Below are 25,598 nucleotides of genomic sequence, written 5' to 3' on the forward strand. Positions count from 1 at the left end.
GAGCTATGCAGGAGGCGGGCCCGGCCTCAGGGTTGAGTGCGCCGCTGAGCGGATGGCAGTGGCAACCCAGCGGATTCCTGAGGAACGCCGGCCGGGTGAGGAGGCCGGGCGATAAAACTTGAGAATAGCGGCAGGTGCTGCCCAGGGCATTGGCAGGGCTGAGGGAAGTGCCGGAGGTGGGGCTCCAAAGGCGGGGGTGGGGAGGGGAACCCGATTGGAGAGCGCGGAGGAAGGGGCGTGGGGCGTGGTGTCGGGGGTCCCGGGGCGGAAAGATGTCCAGGTCTAGGATGCGGGTGCACTGCGGCCGGGAGCGCGTGGGAAGCTGGGATCCTGAGGCTGGTCTGGGAGCGGAAGATGCTCAGGATGCCGAGGTGGCGGTTGTCTCGTGGTGGGGGGTGGGAGATGGGAGGTGGGACCCGCAGGAGTGAGTGGAGGGGAGTGAAGGTGGGAGAGGGTGAGAAAGGGTGCAGGCAAGGGTGCCGCAGGCTTGCAGGCACCGTCGAGGAGGAGAACGGTTGCTAAGTGTTTAAGATAAGTGCTTTTGCTCGTACTTGCTGGAGGCTGTTGGAAAAGCGACCAGAAAGCACACCGAAAACTGACTTAAATTACCAGGTCCTGTGCTCAGCTTTCAGGTAGAGGTTCGAGTACTCTCCTTTCCTCTGCTGGGTGTGGGTTGTATCAGCTCAGCGGTGTTCAGTTTTTTCTTTTCAGGCATTCCAGCGAACAAATACAAACCTGAGGGATGCGGCTGGAATATTGACTTTCTGGAGTTAGGCGTTTGTTTTTGATTGCAAGATAAGGCTTTCTTTTGGGATTATAATTAACATACGTAAAACTGCTGTTCTGGGACAGTGAATATGGAAAAGATGCTTGATTCCTCACTGTTGGGCTAGGAATGTATGACTCTTCACGCCTTCCACGCAGTCCGGTGTTAATTTTTTTCTTTCTCCTTCCCTCTAGTAATACCGGGAAAAAGACTTAAGAGAGGTGCAGTTTCTTTTTGTTTTCCTCCCCTGCAGCCTTGAACAGTGTTGCCTATCCTTTATTATTATATTCTTTATAACTCAGCCCTTGACCAGCTTATGGTTTAAGAAGGCAGTACTATCTGAAACAGAAATAGCTAACTTCCTTTGGTTAAATTAGTGCTAGTAAATTTTATCAAGTGATCACCATTCCTAAGGCTTCCCTCAACATTTCTTTTTAATCGGATTTTTCCCCTGAGCTTTTCTTGCTTCAGCAGGAAACATTTTCTTTGCCCTCCAGATTGTCATCTGGCTCCATGCGCTGCCCGTGGGATCGGTGGCTGGAATCAGTCGTGTCAATTACAGAGAGGCCCCGAGCCAGCTGATTAGAAGCAGGGAGAAATCTGAACAGTAGTTAGGGTGCGATGTATCCAATTGGAAGTGCAGTGATCTGTGTATCTCCCCCTCTTCTCGAGTGCGTGGCCAGCACACCTGCATTAATCATCAGTCACGCTCTTCGAGTTGACCCTGCCGTCCCACGTCCCACGGGTGTTTGGAACAGAAGAATCCGTTGAAGCTGCAGCTTAGCACTATGAGTTGTGCTAATTCAGTCGTGACTTCTCTTTCTCCACCTTCTACTTCGACTTCTGTACTCAATAGTCATCCTTTGCCTTCTTTTATGCATTCCTGCTTTTTCTTGAATATCCTCTCCGTATATTTCTTCTCTATTTGCACTCTTTTCTATTTTCTTTGCATCGCTTTCTCCAACCCCCATCTTTCTATTCCTGTCTTTCCTCTTTGTACCACACTGTTGCCAGTGTTGCTTATGTACTCGTTAGCTGTGAGGAGGTGGGAAACAGGATTCTGTGGATAGGTCTAATCATTCCTTTTTAGTCTGCACACAGAGGCCTGGCCTGTACCTACTTTCGTGTGAGTGGACTCTAATTCACGCGAGACTTGGGTGTTAGAGTTAGCCCTGACCTTCCCTGGTGTGTTCTCTAGCCTCTGTCGCCTTTACGATTCTCGGTCACCGTAAAATACAGAAGTGAGTTAGGTAAATTGAAGGTGTCTGATGTCTCATGGTCTTGATTTTTCCATTTTAGCTGTTTCAGTGACATCTGTTGCCACCCATCAATGTCAAGATGACTAAGCTGGGATTTTTGCGGCTGTCCTATGAGAAGCAGGACACGCTTCTGAAGCTCCTCATCCTCTCAATGGCTGCTGTGCTGTGTGAGTGTGCACACGGACCACTCTGTCTTTGGGGATGGAAAAAAAATCAAGAAAGGCTTTCTTATTTTCAGTAGATGATACTATGTTCTTTTTAATGTTTTCCATCAGTATAATTTTATGAAGGCAAAAAAACCCCCCAAACCCAAGAATTTTAAAAGGACCAGTGGTCATCTGGGAAAGAATGGGAAGCGTGTTGTGCTAATTATGTTTCTTTCTAGGGCAGATACTGAGGACCCTTGGACACTTAATTTCAAAAGGACATTACTTTTTCCAGTTTAGATGCCTACCTTAGTTATTTCTTAAAGTCTCTTTTGAGCTTCCAGTTCTAAAGTATTTTAGCTTTTTATGAGTTATAAGAATAGTCTTGATTGCTTTACCTCTTAGTTTGGTGCAAAGTTAAGGTTAGTTGTTGGGAGTTCACCTTAAAGATGACTGTGTAAGTTGAGGGCCGTGTTAATAGGTGAATGCTTCATTGTGGGCATTGGTAATAGCTGGTTAAGTGTGTCCTGCCACGTGGAAAAAAAATGTAGGTGTCATTGTCAGGAAGAAGTGAACTTCTCTTTCTTTCATGTTGGGGGAATGGATAAATACTTTATTCAGGGGTCATTTTATATTCCTGGGACATCTGTGCTGGTGCTACCATAATCTTTATAATACTACTATCTTCTATTGTTTTCCATGGCACATTACCGTTAAAATGTCAACTCTCTGTATTTGCAGCATTCTCCACTCGTCTCTTTGCTGTCCTGAGATTTGAAAGCGTCATCCATGAGTTTGACCCGTGAGTACCTTTGCAGGGTCTGCTGTCTTCTTGGAGAAGCATTCGGGTTCATGGGTTTTAAATTCACGTTCCAGTCAGCGCTCAGCGGTGGGGAGGTACTTTCTGTACATGTACCGGAGGAACCCCTCAAGTCTTCTGAAGGCGATAATTGTCTTCTTTTGAAACATTTCTGTTGGCATGAACAAAGTGAGTCTCTTAAACTTACAGGAAACACAGAGGCATTGCTGGTACGCCTGCTTATCACTGAAGATCTGGCTGTGCTAAGAGCCGCTGGCTTCTGAGCCAGGGCAGCAGTTAGTGATGCAGATTGCGGGAGAGGGGGCTGGTGTATTTTTGGCTCAAAAGAAAATCACAAGGCATGAACTTGAGATCCATGACTTATTTTATTTCTATTTAACAGGTTATATGGTAGAAATTGGGCCTAATAGTTACGTTCTAAGACTCTGAGGAAAATTCAAAGCTACGAGTTTGATTAGGGATTTCGTTTATTAGGTAAAAGATAGAGGTGAAAGACATTTCCTGAGCATTCATTTTGTCCCGAGTGCTGTCTTACAGATTATCTTTAAAACCTAACTACGGACCCTCTGAGAGGGAAGAACACTTTGTCTCCTTCCCACAAAGGAGCCTGAGGCTGGGAGCAACAAATCAGGGTTACATAGGTGGTACGTGGAGGAGCCGAGATTTGACTTCAGGTTTATCTCTCTCTGGACACTAGACTCACTGTGTTATATTGCTTAAAGTCGAGGCTTAATTAAAAATTTGGAGATCCAGAATCGTGGGTTCTTGAAATACCGTCGATATCTTAAAAATAGCATATTCAGCTTATGAAGCTGAGTTGCAGAGCTGGAGGGACTGTGGAGGTCTTGTGATTCGACATTCCTCTTGCAGAGCAGGAAATGGAGGCCCAGTCCAGACCCATTCCCACTAACTTATACCTCCTCCGTCTCCCTCTGCCTCTCCTACTGTTTGGCAAAGGACGCAGTTCTGACACATGTTGACTGCCTGCTGCTCTTATCCCTTGTCTCTTTGACAGTTACCAAAATAACAATCATTAGCAATAGACAGAAGGATAGAGATTTCTGCTACTTCTGCGGTAGCTGCTAAAACTGGACTGGCCAAGGAGGAAACGGGGTGAGAAGGCTGAGCAGGAATGATGGTTGGTGAAGATTACCTTCAGTTGTTAAACAGTTCCCTTTATTTATTTGTTTATATTTTTACCATTTTAAAAATTTCTTTTTAAGTGTGAAACTTACGGGGTTACATAACTCAGACTTAAGCAACTGTGCCTTTCCATGCATCATGCTAAGTGTTTTGTATCAAGTATTTTTAAATGTAATTTGCATTTTATACTGCTAGGTAGGTGGCATTTAAAACTATTTTAAATAACATGAGAATTAAGAAGTTCGTGTTACGGAGCGGGTTAAAATATTTTCATCCTGCGTATGGGGTTAAACTGACATCTTCAGAGATACTCATTGCGTGAACAGCACGCGTGTGTCCTTGCGTGTGGCGTGTGCCTGTATCTCCGCTGTTTCATCTCCTGGGTGCTTAGGTGCTCTGACTGGCGCCAGTGCCTGCGACCTGCCAGCCAGCTGAAGTATCCCGCGGAGAGCTGTATGGTCTTGTTACGCTCTCGTGGCTTTTCCTTCTGAGAGAATCAGTGCTTCAGTTGAGACGAGCATGGAGCTAGAAATGAGACTTCTAGTAATAGAAGATGATCTTCATGCTTGGCATGATTTTTGGTACCAAACTGACTTTGTTGGAGTAATGGTAGGCTCCTCAGCGGTGTAACCTAAGGAGTAAACTGCACTGCAGATTGGTGTGAGTGCCTGAGTGTGAACAGGAGGAGACACGGATCCTTTATTTCTCACTGCAGGTACTTCAACTATCGGACTACCCGGTTCCTTGCCGAGGAGGGATTTTACAAATTCCATAACTGGTTCGATGACCGGGCCTGGTACCCACTGGGCCGGATCATTGGAGGAACAATTTACCCAGGTGAGGGCAACGGTGTTTCTTTTAAACAACTGGGCATTTGTATGTTATTGCACCATTTTTAAATGTCTAATGTCTTCACCTTGTGACCCTCGTAATTTCATTCTGATTACAGATTCCTCAAAGTGGATCTTACAGAAATAAGAGAACATGGACAGGAGAGTAGGGATGGCTGGTTTTTCATAAATTCTGGGCTTCTGATTGAATCCTTAGGAGGGAAATTTATAGGCCTGCGCAGTTGCTGTGTTCGTATTTTTGGTGGTTTGTCGAGACCTGTGTTGTCACTTTATTCGTGCTTGGATTTTCCCTTTCTCTTTCCCTTAAGTTCTTTTTTTATTTTTTAAAGATTTTATTTATTTTTAGAGAGAGAGAAAGAGGGAGAAAGAGGGGAGGAGAAATACCAGTGTGTGAGAGAATCATCAATCAGTTGCCTCTTTGTTTTTTAGTTGGTTTTAGAGACAGAGAAGAAGGAGGCAGAGGAAAGAGAGGGAAAGAGAAGAAGGGAGTTGGAGGGGGGAGGAGAGGGGGGGGATAAAGAAAAACATCAATTTGTTGGTCCATTTATATACGCATTTATTGGTTGCTTTTTGTATGTGTCCTGACCCGGGATTGAACCCACACCCTTGGTGTATGGGGACAATGCTCTAACCAGCCAAGCTACCTGGCCAGGGCTTGGATCAGTGGTCTCTTGCACACCCCCACCTGGGGGTATGACCCGCAACCCAGACATGTGCCCTGACCCAGAGTCAAATCAGCAACCTTTGGTTCGCAGGCCAGCACCCAGCCAACTGAGGCACACCAGCCAGAGCCTCCCTTAGTTTCTTTATCCGAGGAGAACCTAATGGAGTTTCTTCTTCCTGTTACAGGCTTAATGATCACCTCTGCTGCAATCTACCATGTACTCCATTTTTTCCACATAACCATCGACATTCGGAATGTCTGTGTGTTCCTGGCCCCTCTCTTCTCTTCCTTCACCACCATCGTCACGTACCACCTTACCAAAGAGCTCAAGGTGAAGGATTTGGGGTGACAGGAGGCTTGGGAATGACTTTTGTTGAGCCTCTCTAGGAGACGGTACAGGGTGGGGGACTGCACCTTGGCGGGGCAGGGAGCCGGAGGCTAAGACACCTTTTGCTGGGCCTTTTGGGTTCACTCCTGCACCTCCTCGGAGTGTGTGGTTTCTTGTCATTCACAACTGTTTGTGCTGTAAAGAGAACATTTGAAGGTCAGATGTAAATTGCTACATAAGGGGAAAAACATGTAAAATGCAGAATGTGAGGTTTAACTTTGAAGTTTTCACAGTCTAAGGGAGAAGAGAAGTAACTACAGGACATGTTCTGAAGCAGTTAGTTCTTGCTACTGTAAATGAACACTTAGCAGTTTGTTGATATTTAAAAATACACTTATTTAAAAATTCTTAAGCCACTTGGCTTTTGTAGTAGACTTAGTAATACTGACTCTTTTTCTAGGTTTCTGCTGACCCTGGCTCTTTGGAGGCTATTTGTAGTTCGTGGCCATGGAGTCAGGGAGATGCCTGAGGATGTTAACCTAGTAGGAGAGTTTGGGAAACTTGAGTTTAGTTTGGCAGCTTTTTCGTGCTTCTCCTTGCTGCCCTTGTTCCAAATTTGATTCTTATTAATAGATAAGTTCTTCCTCTTTGGGTGTGGGTTACATTTTGTTGTTCCTCTCACCTGAGCTCACAAATTGACTGGTGATGTTTCAACTTGATTATCTAAGCTCCTGGGATCTTTAGTTCAGATAAATTATCACCTTAGTTGGCTTTTTAGCTCAAATGATAATTGTCTTCCTTTGCTTGTACTTGCACAGCGTTTAGAGGTGTGACTTGTGTCCTGCCGGGTGCAGATGTTGTGAGAGATAGTGGGTGGGGTTCCGTAAGCCTGGGGGGACCCCAGTCGAACAGCCCGCTCCGGGACAGTGTCTGGTGTCTGACAGCTTGCATGATTTGTCTGTTTTCAGCATATGTGTCCTTAGCTTCAGACATGGTGTCATCATGGAGAAGTGGCGTGAAGTTTTTAGCTGTCTTGTGCTGTGAACATTTCCAGCATTTCTAGCATCACATTTACCTTTGAGAGTGTTGGACTGCTCTCTGGGCCCATTTTAAACAGAATGGGCTCATGGGTCCTCTCTTCTCTCTCGTGGAGGTATTGGTGTTAACTTCCCATCTCCCCTCTTTTCTCCCAGGACGCAGGGGCGGGGCTTCTTGCTGCAGCCATGATCGCCGTGGTCCCGGGATACATCTCCCGGTCCGTGGCTGGCTCCTACGACAATGAAGGTAAGACTAGAGATGCCCTTGAAGATCTGTCACTTCGTTTTCCATCAAACTCCCAGAAGGGCATTTGAGTCCGGGTCCGCATCTGTGGTTGAGCGATGGCCGTGACGGTGTCTGGGCAGGAAGACTGGAAGTGAGTGGGAAGGGACCTCAGAAAAGTTCATGTTCGCTTTCTGGCACCCTTGTGGAAAGCAACTGCTAATTTCCCTTGGGGCAGGTGTGTGACACCTCTCTGGACTCGTGGAAGTGGAGTGGACTTTTGGTGTTGAGTGGCACTCTTGCTTTAGCATTATTTGCTTGTTTGGTTTTCCTAGATAAGAGGAGTGGATGTTTTTAAAACTGCAGCGACTTTTGACTCATTTTCAATTCATCCTGTGTTTATACAGTGTTATTGGGGAAAACAGTGTTAGGTGTTATAAAGACAGATAATGAATAAAGTTATTTTGGCTCATAATTAGGGAATTACAGACATAGATTAATGAGTGAAACTATGTTGGTCCATAATCTGTGAAGGAAGATAAACACAGCACAGACTTATAAAAATAACTAGTAACAGGCAGATAGTATTGTGTGCCGTGAAAGAAGTCTGAGCAGAGTACTTTGGGAATGTAGTTAAAGGACACGTTAATTCAGGTTTGGGGATCAGGTAAGGCTTTTTGGAAGCAGCTTAGGTAGTACTGGACCCCGTGGTTGGGACCTGCAAAGGCCAAATCACAAGAAGGAGAGGGGCCGTCAGGGCGTCAGGACCAGGTTGTGGAAGAGGGAGGTGCGGGACGGTAAGGGATACATTATACTCAGGGCTGCACTAGCAGGGATTGTAGTGCCTGGGAAGAGTTTAAAGGTCATGGCCATCACTCACTCATGCTTGCTGTGTGGGGGGAATCGTTGTAAGTCTTTGTGGGCAACAGTTAAGTTTGTCTTCACACCACTCAGGAAGTTGATACTATTACAGACTCACTCGTACAAGAAACTGAGACAAAGGAAGGCAAGCTGGTTATACTACAAATGAGCAGTAGACTCGAGATAAGAATCCAGGCGGCTAGTTCCAGAGCAGCGTTCTTAAACGTTATGGCGGTCTGGCCCTCTCTCGACTTTTTGTTGCGTTCTTTCTGCAGGAATTGCCATCTTTTGCATGCTCCTCACCTACTACATGTGGATCAAAGCAGTGAAGACTGGTTCCATCTATTGGGCAGCCAAGTGTGCCCTGGCTTATTTCTACATGGTAACGTTTCTTCTTCTAGGAGTCTCTGTGTCTGAATACCTGCTGGGGTCAGCCGATAGGAACTGGCAGGAGCTCTTGGGCTTTGGGACCGTGGAGTGGGGGCTGGAGGTCTTTATAGTCTCTTGTTTCCATACAAAGACTAATCCAAGACAGGCAGGGACCTTGACTGTGTAATAGCAAGATAGAGGTGTTTTAACTTTTAAAGTTCTCCAGATTCCATCTTTCCTCTGGGTACATATTGGTTGGCCAGCTCCCTTTTCTGATATGTTCCCCATAAATTTTTCCTCTACATATGTATTTATTTGTTTGATTTTTATGTGGACACTTAGACTTCTTCCCGTACCTACTTCCACGAGCTCATGTTTCGCATGCATCCCTAAACCCTGCATGTGAACTTCAAGTAGATTGCATCCAGATTAACCCTGAAGGTTGGGTGCCCTTAGTTTTGTGATTTTGAAGTCAGGAGCCGTAGAGAACGGGAGTGAGTTACAGCAATGTGTGTGAGTTAGATTTATGGGTGGGGATTTGAAATTCCTATTGAAAGAAATCAGTCATTTAAACTCTTTATGCCACTCGGCATATTTATCAGTTTCTGTAAAGAGATGTTCTTTGAAAAGGTCACAGGTAACATCCTGAGGTATGATGGTGGTGGTGGAGGAGGAGCGCTCAGGGGAACTGTTTGTTCTCTTCTGTGCTGCCGCAGGTCTCTTCGTGGGGAGGTTACGTGTTCCTGATCAACTTGATCCCCCTGCACGTGCTGGTGCTGATGCTCACGGGACGCTTCTCCCACCGCATCTACGTGGCCTACTGTACTGTTTACTGCCTGGGCACCATCCTGTCCATGCAGATCTCCTTCGTGGGCTTCCAGGTGAGCCCTGGGCGGAGTGCAGTTTTCAGCTTCTGCTTTTTCTAAGCAGCTCCAGCTGGATCGATTCATCTTGGATTTTGGTGAGGAGAGTAAGACTCACTCATGGTCTTAACCTTGGACTAGCGCTGATGTTACTGAAGTAACAGCATCACTGGTCATCAACATCTCCGTCCAGGAGTGCAGTAGTATTTGCTTCACGAAGTTTGAATTTATGACTCTTTATTTGGCTTGGGTTTCAAGGAGGAGGAGAGAGGATATTTTGGTTGAGTTGAGCTGATGCGAGTGATCAGTTATTTGCAGTTCTTTTTAATGATAACGACCTCTGGACTTCTTAACGGGCCCTAAGCCAAAGTCCTTCAGGAAGTAGAGCACAAACCTTTAGCCACATTACTCTCCAGAGTTAAGAGACAACTATTAAATCAGAATAATATGATGTGTTTGGCTTCCTATGTTTTACGAGAATGGAATCATACTTCAGAGTCAGCAAGTATTTCTTTACTTATCGCCTCCTATATGCAATTTGCCAGTAACCTGGAAATGTGAAAAGTAACAGTATGGTTCTGGTCCTTAAGGAAGCTACAGTCTTGCTGCGGGGAAAGCAGTACGTGCAGCTGTCTATGGTCTATAGTGTGTGGTTCTGGAAATGTAGTTCCTGGACCACCAGCATCAGCAGGATCTGGGAACTGGATAGAAATGCAGATTGTGGTTGGACTGTTACCGAATCTGAGACTCTGGGGGTGGGGCTCAGCAGTCTCTACCTCCCCACCCCCAAGATTATGATGCCTGCTAGGGTTGGTGAACAGCTGGTCTAAGCAAAGACTTTTAAGTGATGGAAGAAGGGAGTGATGGGCTTCAGTTTGGCAGTTTAGGGGAAAATGGTATTTGCATTGGGCCTTGAATGATTAGAATTTTAGTGAATGCAAATTTTTGGAAAATGAGAAAATTAAAGTACAGGCTGAAAGGTAATAGCTTGAGCAAAGGCCAGAGATATGGTATGTTTTCTTCAGGATGTGTAGCAGGTGAATTAGACGCTTCTCTAGCCTAATTGGTTCTAGTCCCTTGGTGGCTTCAGAACGCATTTGACCCTTTGGTCTGAGCTAGGGTCAGCATCGTCCAGGTCTAGGATGGACCCGTTCTTTCCGACGCTGTTCCCACACGTATGCTTTCACCAACAGCCTGTCCTGTCCTCGGAGCACATGGCGGCCTTTGGGGTCTTTGGTCTCTGCCAGATCCACGCCTTCGTGGATTATCTGCGCAGCAAGTTGAACCCACAGCAGTTTGAAGTCCTTTTCCGAAGTGTCATCTCCCTGGTAGGCTTTGTCCTTCTCACCGTAGGAGCTCTCCTCATGCTGACAGGTAGGGAAGGCTCATCGTGGCTTTTAGTGTTAAATGTGAATGGGTTTGGATGTGGAATAAATTCTCAAAGTATTGATAGCATTTAAACAAAGACCTAGTCTTCCTCTGTCTCAGAGAATCTAATTAAAATGAGAAGTTGTGATTAGTGAGGGTTATTTTGTTTGAGGAATGATTGTGAAATATTTGCTGCTTCTTTGCTTCCAGGAAAAATATCTCCCTGGACGGGGCGTTTCTACTCACTGCTGGATCCCTCTTACGCTAAGAACAACATCCCCATCATTGCTTCTGTGTCTGAGCATCAGCCCACGACCTGGTCTTCGTACTATTTTGACCTGCAGCTTCTTGTCTTCATGTTTCCAGGTTTGTCTGCCTTGTGTTCTGAGGTGTAAGAATCACCACGTGTTTCAAAATAAGCAAAATATCCTTGTCCTCGTGCTTTTGTTTTTTCCTATTTCCCTTGTGCAGTACAGAGATGGCTGAGCACTTTTCTGATGTTGAAGCAGAGTAGACAATAGAATTGAACAATTTCAGAGCCTGGAAAGTTCAGAGCTTCACAGTTTTCTGTTCATGTATAAGTTAAAATTCAACCCTAATTCATATTCTGGTGTTTTGTTTTTTTTTTTTTTTTTTTTAAATACTTCTAGCGTCCCTCTCTCCCACCACCCACCCCTGACACCTCCCCATTTATCTTCTTGGCAGTATTGAAATCCAGAATAGGCACGGCTGATTGTAAAGCCTTTTCATCTAACTTATTTTCCTACCAATCCAGATATGTTTTAGGATTTACCAATGTAGCGGGCTTCCTTTTTTTTTAAATAAAATAACTTTTACATTTTTTTCTTATTGAAAGTAAATTATCTATTGTAAAAAATACAAGTGGAAAAAAAATTCAGTTCTCACCACATAGCTGTTGCTACTGTACTTTTTATGTATATTTATCCAGTTATTTATTGAACACAAATGAGGTAATACACTTTTCCCTGACTTTTTTCCCCTTTCACCAAGAATTGTGATAATTTCTGGTTAGTATTATTTTAGAGATATACTGTTTAAGATAATCATTTATTGTGTATTTACAATTACAGGGATGTGTAAAGAAGAGGGCAAATGGTCCATCTCTGCAGCAATATTTTAATTAATGCTTTACCCTCCATTTTACAAATATACCATAATTCACCTCCTTCATGTTGAACATTTAGGTGGTCTCTGATTTTTTGCCATTTTAAAGAGTGCTGTAGTGCACATTTTTGCATGTACCTGTGGTTGTTGGTTGTTATTTTTAGCTGCTTGCTTCTCTTCTCTTTTACTGTTGTAGTTGGTCTCTATTACTGCTTCAGCAACCTGTCCGATGCCCGGATTTTCATCATCATGTACGGTGTGACCAGCATGTACTTTTCTGCTGTAATGGTGAGTAACTCCCTTGACCTGGCAGACCGTTCCACTCGCCACTCTGAGGCGCTGTTCTGTCCCCTCCGCAGCAGAAGTCAGAAGGCCCTGATGATGGTGCAGGTGCTCGCGCCAAGCAGCTGAGGGCCGAGTTACAAGGCTGCTCACTGTTGCTGTGGGCCGTCACAGGGGTGTGCGAGGCACTCACACGTTGTGGCTGTGGGCCGCCTTCCTGTGTCCGTACCTGCGTGTTAGGGCGAGGCGCTCGGATACTTGTTGGAGAACGTGACCCTGGGCAGGTTCCTTCCCCCCTCTCGTTGGCTGTCTTAAACAGGGAGATGATGGGTTTTTTCTCAAATGCCTGGGAGGATTGTCCTGTGGTAGGTTAAAAACAGAAGAGATTTTGTAAGAAGACTGTTTCTACATTGTTTTGATCCCAAACCACAGTTAAGAAATAGATTTTTTTTAAATTACAAGGTAGCCCTGGCTGGTGTGGCTCAGTAGATTAAGCGCGGGCCTGTGACCCAAAGGGTTGCTGGTTGATTCCCAGTCAGGGCACATGCCTGGGTTGCGGGCCAGGTTCCCACTAGGGGGCACACAAAAGGCAACCACTCATTGATGTTTCTCTTCCTCTCTTCTTCCCTTTCCCTGCTCTCTAAAAATAAAATCTTTGAAAACAATAAAATAAAAGTAAAATGAAATTATAAGGTAAATTAGCATATTAAAGTTGCTGAGAATTCTTCCCCCCAATTTTTTTTAAATTCATTTTATATTATATTACTCAGGACACACATACATATATAACTGAAAAGTAAAGTTTAAGAAATACTTACTTCTACTATAGGTTTATCAATTACTTTTCTTCTCTATTTTGTTATATTTCATTGAAAAGTCATGTTGAAAACCCCTAAATTGGCGCCGTAACCTCCTCGTGGGTTGAAATCTGCAATTCGTGCACCAGTGACTAGCCCACGGTCTCTCTTAGGTGCGCCTGATGCTGGTGTTGGCGCCCGTGATGTGCATTCTTTCCGGCATTGGAGTCTCGCAGGTGCTGTCCACTTACATGAAGAATCTGGACATCAGCCGTCCCGACAAGAAGAGCAAGAAGCAGCAGGATTCTACCTACCCTATTAAGAATGAAGTGAGAATTGGGCAACAGGCTTGGGAAACTGTGTGCCTGTGTGTGTGCGCGCGCGTGCATACACATCTCTTTTTTCAGAGAGGGAGCAGAGGACTGTTGTAAGTGGTCAGAACTAACTCATAGAACCCCTGAGTGGTTTTGATTCATCTCCTCTGCATCGTTGACCGTGTGTAAGAAGCTGGTCTGTGCTGTGTAAATTTAATTTGGTTTTATAACACATTTTTCCGTGTTACAGGTGGCAAGTGGGATGGTACTGGTCATGGCTTTCTTTCTCATCACCTACACCTTCCATTCGACCTGGGTGACCAGTGAGGCCTACTCTTCTCCCTCCATCGTGCTGTCTGCTCGTGGCGGGGATGGCAGCAGGATCATTTTTGATGATTTTCGAGAAGCGTACTATTGGCTTCGTCACAATACTCCAGAGGTGAAGATTTGGGAGGAGCGGCGTTGTGGGGTTGGGTGTAGGGGGACATTTGATGTTACAGTGTATCGTAGCTTTTAGATGAGTGGAAAGCTTGGAGAAGATGGTAGTAGTGCTGAATGAGCCTTAAAGGTCACCTCCATTCAATTTAGAGTTTCTTCTATAGGGACCCTCACTGGTGATACCTATACTGCTTGTATTGTCACTGTAGTGATTTCATCATGAGACAGAGCATCCCAGTTATAAAAGACGAAAAAACTTACAGATAAATAATACATGTTCATTGTAGAAAAATCAGAAAATAGGAGAAAAGACAAATTTTCTATAAAGTGATCACCCAATGATAACCACTTTTAACATTTTGGCTTATGCCTTTTGAGAATCTGAAGTGATTTCCTTTGCAGTAGCTATTGGAAGTAGCACCTCTGAGTTAGATTTGTAGAGTCAAAACTTTAAGAATTTTGTAATCCTTCCCCATTATAACCTGTGATTTGTGTTTTCTCCATCTTTATAACTGATTTTTTGTGATGCTGTTAAAAACCATTTATTTAATACAATCACCCGATGAGGCCAGTCTGTTTATTTGGAAATATTGAACAGTCCCCTGCACCTCCCACTCCATTATACTTGTTTGTAAAAGGTGAGCTGCGATGAAAGTATCGGGAATGTTGGGTTGTGTGGTTTGCACTGAGATTTTATGATTGTATATAAATGTAGGACCCAGTGCAAAGCTTTGTTTTCCAGGTAGGCGTGCATTATTTTGTATAGAAATTGATGAATTATCCATGCCTCATTTCCTGTCAGATGCACTTCCACTCCAGTTTTTGTATGTGATTTTGGATGCAGTGGAAAGCTTGTCGTCTTCATTTCCCTGCCTCTTTCAGGATGCGAAGGTCATGTCCTGGTGGGACTACGGCTACCAGATTACAGCCATGGCGAATCGGACGATTTTAGTGGACAACAACACGTGGAACAACACCCACATTTCTCGAGTAGGGCAGGTAAGTAACGGGATTGTTTGAGTGTTCGGCCCACAGGGCCTAGTGGGGAGTGTTTCTCCATGAGGTGCCGTATGACCTGGAATTTTGCTCTGAGAAATGTGCACGTATTTTTCTAGGCAATGGCATCCACAGAAGAAAAAGCCTATGAGATCATGAGGGAGCTTGATGTTAGCTATGTGCTGGTCATTTTTGGAGGCCTTACTGGGTATTCCTCTGATGGTAATGTACTTGATTCTATCTCTAGCTGGAGGGCATAGACCTTAAGAAACCTAGATGACGCTCCTATTTTTCTGTGCTTGTACTGTTACTAACATTTCCTTAGCTGGGGAGGTTCCTAAGTATTTGCAACTTGCCTTTTGGTTATTGTGATTTTTTTTTTTTTTTTTGCAACAAGTAGAAAGTAAATGTAAATATTTCTCATATAGGTACAGCCTGCTATACTTATCTAAGACCTAGGAGGAGTTCTACAGCCAGTAAGCAAAATAAGGCATCTGAAAATGAATCTAAGATTTAACGTTTTTTAGTAGGTTTAAGCCATAAAATCATCTGCCAGCCTAAAATGTTTCATATACATTGCACATGCATACATACACATGTATGTATGTACAGCATATGTTACCATGTTCCCTATGGTTATTAGCAAAACCATAGTTTTAGAAGAGTCATCTAAATATTGTTCTCTGCCTAAAAAAAAATACTTTAAAAAAATTAAAGCAGTACTTTTCCATACTTTAAAAGGTAAATACTTCTGAACCTACACCCTCTTATAACATCAGTTCCCAGAGGCAAAGAGATTCCCAGAATAGTAGTAACCAGTTTACGTTCCTGCCAACATTGTCTGAAGTTCTTGGTTGCTCTCCATCCTTAAACAACACTTGGTGTTACAAATCTTTTTCATTTGAGCGCGTATGTGCTAATACAAATGTTTGAATGATGATGGAGCAGGTGCTGCTTCGTAATAAATTGCTTGTGTAGGAGTATAAAAAAGATGTGGAGATGTTGTTCCACGTATTGGTGCATCCCTTGGTTGAAAAACATCATTTAGTAATGGGCTGTCCTTCATGCATTTTCTGTTACTTTTCAGTCTTCCTTTGTTTTGTTTTTTAACATTTGCAATGTTTAATAGAAAACAAATGAAATTTTATTAAGGTATCAGGTATTTTTACTTCTTGGTGTATTTTTTCCCAGTGCCTGGTGTATTTTTCTTCCAATCCCATATGCAGTGATATTAACTAGAGTTTTGAAGTGCATTTCTTTAAAAAAAAATTTATTTTCAATTATAGTTGACATTCAATATTAAATTAGTTTCAGGTGTACGGCAAAGTGGTTAGACATTTATAAAACTTACGAAGTGATCCCTTTAGTAAGTCTGGTACCCATCTGGCACTGTACATAGTTACTACAAATTAATGACTGTATTCCCTATGCTATACTTTACATCCCTGTGGAGAACACACATGACTTAAAATGTTTTCTCAGATATTACATTATATGGAAATTTTAAGATAAGATGCATATTATTCATTGACTGATGATCCAGTAGACCAGGGGTCTATTTATTAAGACCACGGCCGTACCCATTCATTTATGTATTACGATTTTTCTCCAGTTGTTATTGAGATGTAACTGATGCATGATGTATAAGTTTAAGCTGTATTACATAATGACTTTATATATATACATACATATATATGGCAAATGATTACCATAAGTTTAGTCAACATCTACCCCTTCACATAGGTACGGTTTTTTTTCTTGTAATGAGAACTTCTGAGATCTACTGTCTTTAACAGCTTCCAGTTGAACAGCACAGTATTACTCACTGTAGTCACCATGTTGTACGTCCAGGGCTTCCTTACCTCAGAGCTGGGAGTTGGTGCCTTTACCCATCTTTGCCCAGTTCCCCCGCCCCAGCCCCTGGTAGTCACACATCTGCTCTGTTCCTGTGAGTTTGGCTTTTCAGATTCCACACATAAGTGAGATCATACAGTATTCACCTTTCTCTGACTGACTTCACTTGGCATAATGCCTTCCAGGTCCATCTGTGTTGTCACAAACGGCGGGGTTTCCTTTTTATGGCTGAGTAGTATTCCGTTACATGTACATATCACACATGCCAGTGGTATCCACATACGTACACATATATAGTACACACGTATATCACATTTTCTTTATCCACTCGTCCCTCGATGGGCACCTAGGTTGCTTCCACGTCTCGGTCGTTGTAAATATGCTGCAGTGAACATGGGGGTGCAGACGTCTCTTTGGGGTAATGATTTCATTTCCTTTAGATGTACACCCAGAGGTGGGATCGGTAGGTTGTGTAGTGATTCTATTTTTAATTTATTGGGGAACCTCCATACTGTTTTCTATAGTGGGGATGTATCAGTTTACGTCCCCACTAATAGTACCGCACAAGGGTTTCCTTTTCTGTACACCTTCCCCAGCATTCGTTACCTCTCGCCATTCTGACAGGTGTGAGGTGATACATCGTTGTGGTTTTGATTTGCATTTCCCTAGTGATGAGCACCTTTTCATGTGCCAGTTGTCCATTTCAGTATTTTTGGGAAAATGTCCTTTGTCTGTTTTTTAATTAGATGTGTGTTGGGGGGAGGGTGTTGCTATTGAGTCGTATGAGTTCTTTATATATTTTGGGTATTAAGCCCTTATCTGATACATGGTTTGTAAATACTTTCATTCTGTAGGTTGCCTTTGCATTTTGTTGATTATCTCTTTTGCTGTGCTCTCTTCCATTTTTAAAGCTTGTCAGGTTTTTGCTTCAAACATAACACAAGGACATACAAGGAAGCTACAGGATTAGTTCTCTTAGAGAGTTGAGTTGATGCCCTGGGGTTTGTTTTGGGTCCTGTTTCTGGCTGTGTGATCCAGGCAAGTCTTTGTGTCTTAGTTTTCCTGTTTATAGGGTGGAGGTCAGACTGCAGATACTAGGTGAAGACAGCAACATTACTTACTGAATGCTTACAAATGATACATTAAGTCACAGGAGGCAAACACAAGGCCCGTGGCAGAATCCGGCCCTCCACCTTGTTTTATATGGCCCAGCACCTTGTTTCTTCCCAGCAGCAGCGCCGAGCTCTTGCTTGACTGTTAAGGAGTAGTTACATTTATACAGTCCTGAAATTACATTCGGCCCTCTGAAGGCGACCGTGAGGCTGATGTGGCCCCCGGCGAAAATGAGTTTGACACCCCCACATTAAATGCTTTAGATACTCTTACTCATAATACTGTAGCAGCTGTGTGGTAGATACTGTCATTTTTCTAATTTGACAGATGAGGAGACTGAAGCACATAGAGGTTAAGTATGTTGCTGGAGGTCACCCACCTAGAACTAGCAGTTAGGATTCAAACCCAGGCAGTTCAGATCCAGAGTCTGTGTTCTTAACCACTGTGATACACCCTGGAACCCTCTGCAGTAGTGCAGTAGGAACCTTTTTTTCTTATGGATCAATAATACTTCTAATACTAACCATCATTTCCCTGAAGCCTGTGGGGAGATACAGAGAATAACATACTCAGAGATGAGTTGAGAGTGGCATCAGTATTTTGACATAGAAATGTTGACTTCTCATAGACATGCTTGGTTATTTGTCACTTTGCAGCTGTAGGTCAAGGAAGGGCGTGTGTTTGTGTCTGCTGTACCTTTCTGGTAAAGCTGCCGCTCCCTCGGCTGGCACTGTCCAATAGAAATGCAGTGGGGGCACATACGTCATTTAAAAATTTCTGTTAGCCACGTCAAAATAAGTAAAAAGAAATGGAAATGAAATTTTTAATTTATTTTTAACTTTTTAATTTAATTTATTGGGGTGGCAGTGGTTGACAGAGTGACACAGGTTTCAGGTGTGCAGTTCTGTCACATGTCATCTGTGCCCTGTGGTAGGTGTTCACCCAGGCCACATCTCCTTCTGTCACCATTGACCCCTCCTCTCCCTCTTCTGCCTTCCTCCAGCCCCTAGAAGTGAATTTTAATAATTTTACTTAACTGAATATTGTACACACTCGTTTTGTTTTAGACTATGTGCTAGAAATCCGGTGTGTATTTTACACTTGGAGCCTGTCTGAATGTGGACTAGCCCCATTGCTGGTGCCAGTAGCTCCACGGGGCTCATGGCTACCGTGTTGGACAGCTCAGCCCCAGCCAATGCCTGAGACTAATTTCTGCTGTGACCCAAGTCTGGACTGGTAGTATGGGGTTTCAGGAGTCCAGTAATCTGTGGGATAAGCTGTGTATTCTAAGGACCAAAGTTTTGCCCACACATTGTCTTCCCAGTTTTTATAAATGAGTTTAAATGGGACCATTTCCCATTCGAAAAATATTTGGGGAATTTCCTTAGAAATAGTGACCTTTTCTTTAGGAGACTTCACTCCAGCAACCTTTGTGATGCAGCAGCTCTTTCTTCCTCTTCCTCCTCCCTAGACATCAACAAGTTCCTGTGGATGGTCCGGATCGGAGGCAGCACAGACACAGGCAGACACATCAAGGAGCACGACTACTATACTCCAACTGGGGAATTCCGAGTGGACCGTGAGGGCTCCCCCGTGCTGCTGAACTGCCTCATGTACAAGATGTGCTACTACCGCTTCGGGCAGGTCTACACGGAAGCCAGTGAGTGGTTCCTGGCCACGTTGATGTCAATAGTAAGAACAGAGCTAGTAGCCAACACAGAGGTTTTTCACATGCCAGGCACTGTTCTAAGTGCCTTATATCCGTTAACTCATTTAATCTGCACAAGAACCCGAAAGGTGTAAATGCTAATGTTGTTTCCATTTTATATATGAGGAAATTAAGGGACAAATAGGATACTTAACTGCCCAACGTCACCTAGCTAGTAGCAGAGTCAGGTGAAACTCGGGCAGTCTGGCTCTGGAGTGTGTGCTTTTACCCATTGCTTTGTATGGTGTCTCAGGAAAAGGTATTGCAGTGGAAAGGGGAAGGAAGCGGGATGGGATAGATAAAGGACTTTTCATTTCTTAGATCAACACATTGAGAGCAATTTGATTAGGTTAAGTCTTTCCTTCTGACTTCAGTTTCTTAATTCTACACTAGGAACCATTTTTGAACTAGGTACAAGCCTTTGACTTCTGATAGGTTCTTCTCTGACCCTTGGAGGGGTTACTGGTGTGTCACAGAGGCCTCAGGGTGGCAGTCCTCAGGAATAGAGGTGCTTGGGAGTTGGCCCCCGACCTCTTAGAAGACTAAGAAGCAGCATCATCTTGGAGAGGACTTGGTTAGGGCAACACTGGATTTGCCCTCACCTACCTGATGTCCTTCTGGGAAGGTCCTACTCTCTCTGCAAACTGCAGGCTAAGGAAGAACAGTCTAATTAGTGGGTGATGTACCAAATTGATTTACTCTTTCCTTAGGAAATCAGCACTGTCGAAAGAAGTGTGTCTCTTTTCCTTGTCCCTTTCTAGAGCGCCCACCAGGCTTTGACCGAGTGCGGAACGCCGAGATTGGGAATAAAGACTTTGAGCTTGATGTCTTGGAGGAAGCGTACACCACAGAGCACTGGCTGGTCAGGATATACAAGGTGAGCAGGTGTCACCCGGAGCAAGCTGCCATCCCGTGTGTGGGCTGGCTCTGGGACTTGAAAGGGGCCGCGTATTTCTCATGTCTGAACAATACGCGCAGCTCAGAATTCCTCCGTCTTCGTTTTAGACTGTCCTGAGCAAGTGGACACCCCATCTGCTGCCATTTGGGCAGCGGTTGCAGTGGTGTTTTTCCAGTGGGGGTTGAACTTGATGTTTTTTAGTGACAAATCAGGCTTTGGGGGAGGGGAGAGAAAGTGTGTGTGTGTGTTTTGAACTACATTTTCTTCTCCTGAGGGATTTGTGGCGCAGAGTCACAGGTAAGTTTGTTACATCTCTAACATAAGAGAAGATTGAGAACCCTTGATGTGTTTGCACGGGAGACCCCTTACACTGCTCCTCACAGAGGTGTTTCGGAAGGCTAAGCAGAGGGTAGCTAGTCTCAAACCAGTGCTTGTTGAGTCACAGAGCCACACCAGGGGGAACCCAGCTTTGGAGAAGCTCTCCCGGGTTGACCTGATCGTGAATATGAAACTGACGTCTTTGTGTTGCAGGTGAAGGACCTGGATAATCGAGGCTTGTCAAGGACATAAACACTTGTTCCACCTCTGATGTGCGGCACGCTGAGCGCGTCTCATTTAGGACGCCAAAGACGTTTTTTACATACGCAGTTTGTAACAGCAGAACGCGATGGGATTGGAATTGTCTGGAAGTTTTGCCCTGGGCAGTGTGGGCTGGGCCAAATGCATTGATTTTTATAATTCTGAGCAGGTTACCAAATGAAATGTCAAGGCTTTACTTTGGTCAATTAAAGGGAGGGATTTTTTTTTTTTTAATGTGCCTTATTTGTTTTTACTTTTGACCAGTTTGACGAAGGTGGAAGTTTATGGTGGGCTGATAGAAGGACAGAAGGAAAGACAGACCTCGTCCATGCTTTCGCCCCCTAAATCAGCTGTGTAGGGGCATTCTGTCTCTCAAATCAGGGAAGCTGTCAAGGACTGGGTCAGATCCTACACACACTTTGTCATTTCAAAAATTGCAGCACTGAGCACAATGCCTTGCACACAGTGGGCGCTCAATAAATTCTTACTGACTGAATGAATGTGGGACTAAAGGGGTGCCGCGTGTGGGCAGGACGGCTGCTGTGTGCCGCCGCATCTCTGCTCCCAACACGCCTCGTCCTCGGAGGTTCTTTGACGCTATGAAGGGGAGCGGGGAGTGAGCCAACCGGATCTTAATAATTTTCTTTGGGACTAGCGAGGTGTTCGTTTGTTTGTTTAGCAGTAATAAATCAAGTGAGAATAAATCAGCAGTGTTGAAGACTCAAGGCAAACAGTGCCATTATTCTCATTCTCAGTGGAGGAAGAAACTCCTTCACCATTATGTACAAAACTTGGTCAGTGGGTGTTTTCAGAAGTATAACCATGCTCGTCTGTTTGAAATCCAGCTCTTCAGTATTCTCACTCAACCACGGCACAGCTCATGCCTCTTTGCTCATGTCCTTAGTTTATGCTCTAAAACTCTTGCAGTTATGTAAAGGTGAGCTTCTTTACCCCTTAGTCTCTGCCTATTTGTTGTCGTTATATACCACTAACTCTCGCGATCTGGTTTTGACATTCTTGCCAAATACGCTCCAAGTAAGAGGGGGGGATTGCTGTTAGTAGTAGCCCGAGAGCAGTGCCAGCCTGGCTGCAGTAGAGGGGAAGAGAAACGTAAACAAAGAAAAAAATAACTAAAGCACCGTAGTCTCATGGGTGTGCAGTGCCAGGGTAAACAGCTTTATGTTCAGTACAGTAGGGCATTGCTGTAACATAAGACATTAGTGATGTATATAAACCTCAAGTCATTTTAAAAAGTACAAGGTAACTGTTTACTGTTACTTGTTGAAGAAACAGGAGCAATTACATGGCTTTTAGATAAAGCAAAATGGTGCTCCCAGGGGGTATACTCAGGTGTAACTTGTATACCCAGAAAACTTAACCTTCCGAGCCCATTTATATACTAGATTTAGATTTGATGTAGTACTTGATTTACTATATGTAAATACATTACTGGATTTATATGCAAAATTTCTCCCTAGTGGAAGAGGTTATTCTGAGTTTTATTTTTTAAATTTCTTTTTACCAACGTGAATAATACCATTTAGAAATCATTACTGATCTTCCTCTGTAACATACATGGGATAACCCTTGAACTTACCGCTATAGTTGTTGCTTTGATCGTTTTAATTTTGTTACTTATTAGGCTGCATGAAGCTATCTCTTTGAAAAATTTACGTTTCATTTTCATTGTTACAGTATACTTAGTGTAAAAAAACCTCAGTTCTAAAAAGCAAAACAGCGTTTTCCGATCCCAGGAGAAAACCTCTTTCAATTCTGCTGATTCTGACATTGTTTACCTCCATCTCCTTGAGTAACTTGCTTTATTTTGCTGTGCTGGTTTTTTCGATTTTAGGTATCATCTGTTGACTTTCTGGTGTGCAAAGTGAAGATTTAGCTCTCTTCTTCACTATCCTGCTGTCCCCACGGGCCATTTTAAGGTTCTGTTACAGTTACGATTTAGGTGAGCTTGGTAGATTGTACCTTACAGCTTTTCACAACTAGGTCATGTGGTCTACTATTACTACTTTTTTCCCTCTGCTTAACTTTTTTGGAGGGAATTTTTTCATTTTTTTTTTTTGTACTTGTCACTAATTTCTCCCCAAACTCTCAGTCATTTGTGCCAACTTCCTTTTAATATGTTTAGATTCATAAGGTATTTCTTAGAGATGTCTTCTGCTTGCTGTGTTCACTTGGTTTACTCCGGGTTTGCTACACACCTCTGAGTTGGTGTATCCTTTCACTATCATATTATGTATGTTAATCCCCTGACTTCCTTCCGGATTTGTCACCTCTATCTACCTCCCTGAGAAAGTGTGTGGGAGGTACACGTCTTGAGATCTTGACTGTCTCGTGTCACACTCAGTCGGTTGGCTAGGTAGAATTCCAGGCTGTGAATAACTTAGAATTATTTTGAAGGCATTGGGTCATTGTTTTCTCCCTTCTAAATGTTGAGAAAGGCAATGCTATTCTGATTTTTTTTTTTTTTTTTTTGCATGTGTCCATTCCCTCTCACTCCCACCCCGGACCTCTTCATATGTACTATTTTGAAATTTTTCCAATGATGTGTCTTGGAGTGTCCATTGTGCTGGGTGAACTTTTAAGCATGTATGGAAAGTCAAGTTCTTTAGTTCTGGGAAATTTCCTTATCTGTGGATTTCCCCCAATTTCGTTTTTCTTTCTGAAAAAAATGAGTTATTTGGATGTTAGATTTCCTGGATTAATTAATCTTCCAATATTCTTACTCTGTTTTCTATCTTTATGCTTCCTTCTGGAAGGTTTCCTAAAATACGATCTTTGTAACTTGCCTGTATAGTTTCCCTGTTTTCTGCTATCAGGTTTTTTAATGTCCAAGAGGGTTTTTTGTTCTAATATTTCTTTGTTTTGACTTCTTTCTTATTAAAGGACTTTTCAAGTTCTTGGTTGTCTGCTCTTTGTAAGAGTGGGACCCTAACAAGCTGACTGGAATATCTGTCTGGGGAGAGGGGTCTGGCTCATTGAATGTGGGCCTCACTCCTGTGATCTGGCTGACTTGTCACATTCGGAAATCTGTGGATTTTCCCTTTTATATAGGTAACGTTCCCTTGAGCAGGCTTGTCTGTCCTATAAGGGTACAAGCCAGGCTGCCAGATTTCTAAGAGTAAAGGGCAGAAAGAAGGCTTAGAAGTTCAGCCTTCAGTGGTAATGTCTTTGTTTTCAGTAAGGCACCCAAGCCTTTAATTGTGCCTGATACTCTTCAGCACAGACACCTTGTATTTACCCTCAGGCTTTGCACCAGCTTGGGGTGGGGGAGGGGGCAGTTCTTTGGGTACACAAAGGGTGAGGGTCCACGTGTGTATTGGCTTCTTAGTAGTCTTCCAGCCTATCCCCTTTCTGCCCCACCTTCACCCACATTCCAGTTGCCTGGTGTCACTAACAACGTGAGACTTCTGGAAGCTCTGATGTGAATCAAGTTGCTTTTCAGCTTTCCCATTGCTGGCTTCAGCATTCATCTTTGTTTTATCTAAGGATTTCCCACTTGCCAAAGTCTTGTTTTTCATGTTCTACTCTTGTGCCTTTAAAAGACGTTTTGGAAAGCTCCTAGAAGGGAACAGAGGCTGTTGTGTGCAGTTATCTTCCCGTGTGCTATCTTTAACCCTGTATTCTGCCTGAAATCTGTATTCCTTTTCTCAGGCTAAGGTAACTTTAATTCCATCCAGACACATAGAAACTGAGCAGGTCCTCCTCTTGGTTTCTTCATATTCTTTGTAACATTCAGTACACACATGAGAGAAATGTAAGTGACCTCAAAAGTTACTTTATTACATGAAGCCTAACCTGTGATGTCATGGTTCAAAACTTACCAAATGTTCTGGGATCGTTTTAAAATAGATGAGTATATTTTCAAAAAATTAAATGTACTGGGGTGATGGTTACTTACGCAACATTTTACACTTACTGTACTCCATTACCGGTAACACAACTGAGCTTGTTACGCTCAATGCATGTGGCCCCGGTTTCAGAACTGGAGAACTTCATGGAGTTCCCAGTCGTTTACTGTCAAGAGGGAGTACCTACTTCAGTTGTCCGTATTTTATTCTCAAGCAGGCCCTTTTCCCCAGAATGCACTTTCTCATGTAAACTAGTTACTTTTATAGTTGGCATTGCATTTCACAATGCAACCTTTTTGTTCCACCCGCCTGTTTCTTCCACAGTGAGAACGAGAAGGTTGGACTAAGCTATGCAGATGCCCTTCTTCCAAAACGGGGCTAAGGTGCTGCTCTGGAGCCGGTTCAGGAAACACTGGGCAAAACCGGTCATCCCCCCCACTCCCGCAAACTACAAGAGATTGCATTCGAAGCCTTCCCAGCTGGGTTCCGGAGGAACCGGGCTCTGAGCTCCCCGCAGTTTCCTTCGCCCCTTCAGCACCTGTTCCCAGCTCGGCTCGAGCTCTGAGCCGCAGTGGAAGGTGACAGTGATTATGGGCCACAGTCCTATCCAGTAGTCGCGCAGCTGTGCGAAGGCGCCAGGACGGGACTGGCAGTGCGCTCGGGTAGAAACGCAGACCGGCGTGGTCGTCCCCAGCGCCGCCCGGGATGAAGACGCCTTCGGGCTCAGCTCTCGCACGGGTGCCCTCGGCAGCCAGGGACCCCCGCCTCCGGACCGCCCAGGAGCCCGGGCCGGCTGCAGATGCCCGTGGGGCCAGAGCGCCGGCCGCCGCAGGGGCCACCCTTCCAAACTTGGAGAACGCGCAGCGCGCCTCCCTGCTTTACGGCAAGGGCGTCCGTTTGCGGCAGTGTGACGCTGCCACTTTTGGCGGG

At 44.1% G+C, this 25,598-nt stretch overlaps 1 protein-coding gene across 4 annotated transcripts; it reads left to right on the forward strand.

Moving 5' to 3' along the window:
* Positions 1-24: 24 nt before the first annotated feature.
* On the forward strand, positions 25-21,527 carry STT3A (STT3 oligosaccharyltransferase complex catalytic subunit A). Of its 4 annotated transcripts, none has more exons than XM_024557275.4 (18): positions 25-95; positions 2,066-2,192; positions 2,913-2,973; positions 4,850-4,971; positions 5,835-5,980; positions 7,171-7,261; positions 8,374-8,480; positions 9,184-9,348; positions 10,524-10,704; positions 10,909-11,064; positions 12,020-12,111; positions 13,076-13,231; positions 13,467-13,655; positions 14,537-14,653; positions 14,770-14,872; positions 19,089-19,277; positions 20,087-20,202; positions 20,755-21,527. In XM_024557275.4, the coding sequence occupies exons 2-18, from the start codon at positions 2,105-2,107 to the stop codon at positions 20,791-20,793; spliced, it is 2,118 nt and encodes a 705-aa protein (XP_024413043.1). In that variant the 5' UTR covers positions 25-95; positions 2,066-2,104; the 3' UTR covers positions 20,794-21,527. The 4 variants fall into 4 exon arrangements, with proteins under 4 accessions (XP_024413043.1, XP_045048717.1, XP_045048718.1 ...); XM_045192782.3 differs by having other exon boundaries at positions 34-176; XM_045192783.2 differs by having other exon boundaries at positions 34-134.
* The last annotated feature ends 4,071 nt before the right edge of the window (positions 21,528-25,598 follow it).

The sequence above is a fragment of the Desmodus rotundus genome, chromosome 7, assembly GCF_022682495.2.
Source record: "Desmodus rotundus isolate HL8 chromosome 7, HLdesRot8A.1, whole genome shotgun sequence".
NCBI lineage: Eukaryota > Metazoa > Chordata > Mammalia > Chiroptera > Phyllostomidae > Desmodus > Desmodus rotundus.

Bases quoted from the DNA above. Each gene is read 5' to 3' on its own strand.
- STT3A (XM_024557275.4), top strand. From the start codon at position 2,105: ATGACTAAGCTGGGATTTTTGCGGCTGTCCTATGAGAAGCAGGACACG. The intron at 8,481-9,183 runs GTAACGTTTCTT...GTGCTGCCGCAG, and splicing joins CCCTGGCTTATTTCTACATG to GTCTCTTCGTGGGGAGGTTA. The intron at 10,705-10,908 runs GTAGGGAAGGCT...CTTTGCTTCCAG, and splicing joins AGCTCTCCTCATGCTGACAG to GAAAAATATCTCCCTGGACG.